Here is a 6,470-nt window from a genome sequence, read left to right as displayed (position 1 = left end):
ACCCCTATCCCCCCTTATGAATACGCTAACGTCGGAAAGGCGCCTGATGGCCCACAGCGGCCTTGAAGGGTCAACGCTCTTTTCCAGCTACCACGGTGCAGGGCGCTGCCCCCGCGGAAGGGGCTGTCCCATTATGAACAAAAGCCCCTCCAAGCACAGTGCAGTAAGGAGTTGGTACGCACTGTTATCTTCACGATGTCTCTGCCAATTTGTGGGAGAAAACAGGAACCATTTCCTAGCTGATCTGCCGAACTGACAGAGAGAGCCCAGGAAAGCACGATTCGAGCATTTTTTGGCGACGTGGGGAACGACATGCGTTCCTCACTTTTATCCGCCCGCTCATCGATCACGCTTGTCCGAACGCCCCACCGTCTGTGCCGTACCGGCTTCTCTCTCATCTATTGTTTAAGCACTGAGGACAGGGGGTACGCATCTGTACCAAGATCTTGACTAGCAGTGCGAGTGGAGAAGGGGTGGGGGGGGGGGGGGCGGCGGTCTGCTTGGGACAGGTCAGAAGGAGACCCCCAACGGGAGAGGACGTGCATGCTCTCTCCAACGAGAGAGTAGTGTTGTATTTGTTCTTTATGTTCTTAGCGAGCCCCTGGGTTTGAGGCTGAGCTCAACCCACGGGGTAGGTCAATGATTGGAGAATTGATGCTTGGGGCGGGCCACTTAAAATGACCGCCCCATTTCTTTGTTTGTTACGGTTATAAAAACCGAAGTAAACGGATGGAGACCAGCCTGAGCTGGGGCTCCATGCTTAGCATGAAACATTCTGCTACTAGGCTCTAACCTACGGGGTCGAAGAGTAAAGTAGCGCAGTTTGTTTTTCCCTTTGTAAATTCATGTCTGCTGTTTTCCAGTTTTGCTCCTTGTATATGTTGTAAATATATGCTTCTCTTATATTTGTCATCATCTACGAGTAAACAACGCCTCCTGGTCTTCCTTCACGCCGAATTAACTAGAGGAAGGGTTTGCGAACCTTCCTTCGAAGAATCTTTACTGGCGCAGTCGACAGGATTCGGCACGTCTCATCTCCAGGAGCTGGCATCGCAGCAACAGCCACACGCCATCTGACACGGAGCAGCGAGGAGCTGTCAAGGGACAACTCCAGCTGGTGGAACGGACGCATCATCCGGGCTCTGGGCGGCAGACAACAGAAGATCTGCGCCGGGTGAGTGGGATTTCTTGCGTTTTGTTGAAGCAGGCATGGTGGTTAGTTGGTGAGGCTCATGGTTGAGACGAGAAAACAGTTAGCTGCTAAAGATAGCGAACCCAATCCTGAGGACGAAATGAGGACGAATCCTCGCCAGGAGCAGCAATCGCCAGAGGGCGGTGTAGAAACGGGGATGGATGAGAAAGAGGTAGCAACTCTGGAGGACGATTTTAGTGGGGAGAGCGGGTCACAGACCGGCGACCAGAGACAGACATTGTCACTAGACGCTACATCAGCCGATACAGAGAGGATGGCTATTCGCCGTATGGAGTTAAAAGTGGAAATGGAGCTACGAATGCGCGAAATTGAATCCAGGGAGCGATTGGCACTCAAGCAGATGGAGCTTGGGCTGTCTAATGGTCGACTGTCACCGTTTGGGTCGGGACAAAGCGATGAGCGGTGTATAGGCCCAGACCCAATAGCGCAATGTGCGAAAGTCCTGAAGGGCTATAGAATGCCATGTGATGCTGATGTGCCACTGTGGTTTGAGGAGGTGGAGAAGCTGTTCACTACTTTCAATATTCCAGACAGTAGCCGAGTGCACTTAATAATGCCGGCACTGACAGAGCGAGTCAGGTACTTGCTTCGTAACCTTGACGGAGCGGAATGCACGGACTATGAGGCGGTAAAAACAGCGGTTCTAAGCGAATTAAAACTCACTCCGACGGAGTATCTTGAGAGATTTGAGAAAGCAGCAAAAAGAAAGGAGGAGACGTGGGCTCAGTTTGCGTCTCGTGTGAAAACTTACCTAGCGTACTACATCCAGTCTAGAGGGGTAGATTCAAAAGAGGCTTTGATGGATCTCATGGTTTCCGATCGCATTAAGGCAAGCCTCAGCCCGGAGGGAATTGAATATGTGCGCCTCCGCGAAGGAGAAAGTTGGCTGAAGCCTAAAGAAGTATCGAAGGCTCTACAAACCTTTGAGCAGGCAAAAGGCAAAGGGCGCGCTACAAAGCAGATTACGACACCAGCACAGCATGCGGGCCAAAAACAGTCCAGTAATGAAAAGCCCGCAATAAAGTGCCATCTGTGTCATGGGCTGGGCCATTTTGCTAGGAATTGCCCGCGAGCAACAGGAAGTGAACAGCGCCAGAAACAAGCATATGTGCACAAGCAGAGGGTGCAGAGGGTCACGCTGGCGGATGAGACAGAAGTAAAGAACGCGGCGGTAAACCAAAGCACACTTTTAACTGCGAAAGTGGAAGTGCCAATGCAAGGTTCGAGGGCGGCTTCATCGAGATTCGAGTTCGTAGACCTCCTTGTATGCGAAAACGTCGGTACAAAGGCATTACTCGACACGGGTAGTGAAATCACGGTAATAAGGGAGAGCATATTACCGCAGGCGCGGACGGAACCATCAGGGACGGTGAGGCTAGTGTCGGCTTTCGGCAGATCTATTCAGGCGAAATTGGCGACGATCCCTGTAAGAATTTCTCAACCAGGAACAGTCGCAGACGATCAAAAGATAGGCATAGTGTGTGCCCTCACTGATGAGCTGGCTGATGGGGTGGACTGTTTACTATCGTTAGAAGACTGGCAGCTACTTAAAAAGCACAGTGATGAGGTGCACACAACAAGTAGGAGTACTGCAGTCAGCCTGGTGTCCAACCAAGAACCTGCAAGCGCGGCAAATCAGAATGGCGAGGCACTGACATGCGAGGTTGGCAGGGCGCCAAATGACGAGGTTCCGCGAGAGGAAGGAGAGCCATGCGATAAGGACGATCCAGTTTCGCTGGCTAGCCAGCGAGAAACGTTTCGAGCGGCGCAGCTCGCTGACGAGACCTTGAGGAAAGCATGGGAAAATGCTCAGCACGGAAAGGCGGGTATGTTTGTTACCGAGGGATTGCTGCACCATTGCGACTCAATAGCAGGTACTAAAGTGCGACAATTGGTGCTTCCCCAAGAGAGACGAAAGGAAGTTCTGTCCTTGGCGCATGAATCGCTGTGGGGTGGGCACCTGGGTCCAAGGAAGACCAAGGCCCGCATAAAGTATAACTTCTATTGGCCTGGTATGGAAAAGGAGATTTCGGCGTACTGCCAGTCATGCCATGGGTGCCAAATCCGCTCAGACCGGCGTCACACTGACAACATACCCATTACCCCATTGACTAGACCTGAACACCCCTTTCAGGTTGTCAATGTAGACGTCATAGGGCCTCTTGATACGCCATCTGGCAGGGGTCACAAGTATGCTTTGTGCGTGGTTGATTTATGCACGAGATGGCCTGAAGTCGTGTGCCTTCGTTCCCTGACTGCAAGGGCTGCGTGTGACGCTCTGTTGGAGATATTCAGTCGAACAGGGGTTCCTCAGACGGTCTGTTCGGATCAGGGAACAAATTTCAAGGCTCAACTCACCCAGCTGATGGTAGAAAAATTAGGTTGCTCCCCTAGATTTTCCACCCCCGAACACCCTGAAAGCAACGGGACCGTGGAAAGGTGGAATCGGGTACTAAAGAACATGCTATTTCACGTGATAGAAAAGGACCCGAAAAATTGGGACAAGCTGATCCCTTTTGTGTTGTGGGCGTACCGCGAAGTTCCCCACGATACCACGGGCGTAGCACCCTTTCGGCTGTTGTATGGTCGAAATCCGACAGGTCCGCTTACGGTTCTTCGCCAAACGTGGGCAGGAGAAGTCAGTGTACCAGCAACGCTCAGGGAGGAACCTGCTAAGTACTTAAAACAGCTGCAAGAGAAGTTTGAGATAGCGGCCAATGTGGCTGGACTCACAAGCACTGCGCGACAGGCTAGTTACGCAGAAGCTTACAATAGGAGAACGCGGAATAAAGTTTTTAATGTGGGGGATCAAGTGCTCATTTTCGACACAGACCGCGCCACTAAGATGGCTCCTAAGTGGCTTGGTCCTGCAACAGTCATTGGTTGCGAAAGGCAGCATTCGTACTGGGTAGAAACGGAAGAAGGAAAAAGATCAGTGGTGCACGCGAACCGAATGAGACCGTACTACGCGAGGGTCAGCCATATTGGCGTGGTTTTTGATGAAGACCATGAGTTTGGGGAAGTAGAGTGCGCACCACGAGTTGCACCCCCTCCACCAGACGAGGACATAGTACCATTAGAAAAGTTAGCCCACCTGAGTGAGCAGGAGCAGAACGAAGTTCGGGGGTTGTTCAGAAAACACCATGCACTTTTCGATGGCAAGCCTGGACGGGCGAAAGTAGGAAGGCATCGAATTGATTTAGAAGAGGGGTTCAAAGCAAAGAAAGCGTTCCCTTATCGAGTGCCCGAACTGCTCAAGAAAGAAGTGAGCCGCCAAGTGGATGAGCTACTTAGTTTAGGTTTAATCTATCCTGTAGAGAGTGAATTCGCACACCCAGTTGTGTGCGTGGGTAAGAAAGATGGGTCAGTGCGAATGTGTATTGACTACCGAACGTTGAATGCAGGGACTCGTTCAGACGCATTCCCAATGACTAACTCCCAGGAGCTAATTTTTAGGGTTGGTCAGGCGCAGTTTATCACGCTAGTGGATTTAAGGCGTGGCTACTGGCAGGTACCGATGGACCCGCAAAGCCAGGCGCTTACCGCATTTGTGACCCATGAGGGGCAGTATGCGTGGACAGTGATGCCCTTTGGGCTAAAAAACTCTGCAGCGACCTTCCAAAGAATGGTCAATACGCTTTTATCTAAGCACCAAGCCTACGCCACTGCCTACCTGGATGATATAGCGATTTTCTCGCATACTTGGCAGGAACATGTGGAACACATCGATACCATCTTTTGGCTGCTTAGGAGGGCGGGACTAAAGGCTAGCCCAGAGAAATGTCAAGTGGGACAGCCTCACATCCGCTATCTAGGACACATAGTGGGTTCAGGGACGCATGCTCCCGACCCTGAAAAGATATCCGCCATAGAAGGCCTAGTGCAGCCGAATACAAAGAAAGAGCTGCGAAGCTTACTGGGACTGTGCGGATATTATAGGGAATATGTACCCAAGTACGCTGAAATAGCTGGTCCCCTAACGGCCTTGACAAAGCGGGGCGTACCCAACTTGATCCCGTGGCCAGAAGATGCGCAGCGCGCATTAGAAAACCTGAAAGACTCGCTCTGTAGAGCAGTGGCGTTGAGCACTCCACAACCTCATCAGCCGTATTGGCTTTTCACTGATGCATCAGCGACGGCGGCCGGGGCATGCTTGGCACAAATGACTGAAAAGGGCGATGAAAGGCCTATAGCGTTTGCAAGTCATCGCTTCGATGCGACTCAGGCGAGGTGGTCGACCATAGAGCGCGAAGCGTTTGCTATTATGTGGGCTCTGAAAAAGTTCGATTATTGGCTCTTTGGCGCAGTGGTAAATGTCGTCTCTGATCACAACCCACTGGCATACTTGACAACGTGCACTCCACATGGGGCAAAATTGGCTGGGTGGGCGCTGGCGCTCCAGCGTTATAACATAACGGTGAAACATAGAAAGGGCGCTAAGAATGGAAACGCAGATGCGCTATCCAGGCTCCCCAATTTAACATGGGAGTCAGGAACTAGCGGTACCACCATGCCGGCCTAGACAGGCGTGAATGTTCCCACTAAGCCGACGTGGTTGGTGCACGGAACTGTGTGGTGATGACGAGACTTGTGAAAGTGTACTATATGAGAACCCTCAGCTGTGTTAATGAGTGTTGTGCGCGGACTTGTGAACCGCTGTGAACAATGCAGTGAAGCGGTGTGTGTCTGTGCGCGAGAAGGTGGACTCTCCGCAGTGTAATGTGGCCGTATATTTGCCAGATCTGTACGCCAGCATGCACCGGTGTTGTGTTTTATACTCTTTTTTTTTTTTTTTGCTTTGAATGGTTCTCGAAGCGTCGAGGTAACCCGGAGAAACTGTGTCCCGGGAGGACCGACAGTGCGGGCGGTAAACGTGCTGCGGCCTTTTTGTTAGTAAGTATAAACGAGCTGATAGCAAGCTAGATTATACTCTTAGAGGGGGCGTGTAAGGCCGCTGCTAATTCCAGCTGCAACTACTGTATAGGGCGCTGCCCTCGCGGCGGTGGCTGTCCATTGTGAACGACAGCACCGCCGCTACCTTCAGGGCGCCCCCCACCCCTATCCCCCCTTATGCATACGCTAACGTCGGAAAGGCGCCTGATGGCCCACAGCGGCCTTGAAGGGTCAACGCTCTTTTCCAGCTACCACGGTGCAGGGCGCTGCCCCCGCGGAAGGGGCTGTCCCATTATGAACAAAAGCCCCTCCAAGCACAGTGCAGTAAGGAGTTGGTACGCACTGTTATCTTCACGATGTCTCT

General features: G+C 52.0%; 1 protein-coding gene across 1 annotated transcript; it reads left to right on the top strand.

Moving 5' to 3' along the window:
- The first annotated feature begins 1,015 nt into the window (after positions 1–1,015).
- LOC149352836 (uncharacterized) lies at positions 1,016–5,735 on the top strand. The gene has a single exon (XM_089575730.1). The coding sequence runs from the start codon at positions 1,233–1,235 to the stop codon at positions 5,733–5,735; it is 4,503 nt and encodes a 1,500-aa protein (XP_089431856.1). The 5' UTR covers positions 1,016–1,232.
- The last annotated feature ends 735 nt before the right edge of the window (positions 5,736–6,470 follow it).

Source organism: Amblyomma mixtum, chromosome 3, assembly GCF_055824585.1.
Source record: "Amblyomma mixtum isolate Tamu chromosome 3, ASM5582458v1, whole genome shotgun sequence".
NCBI lineage: Eukaryota > Metazoa > Arthropoda > Arachnida > Ixodida > Ixodidae > Amblyomma > Amblyomma mixtum.
Note: the sequence above shows the minus strand (reverse complement) of the source record. Positions and strands in the feature narration are given on the sequence as shown.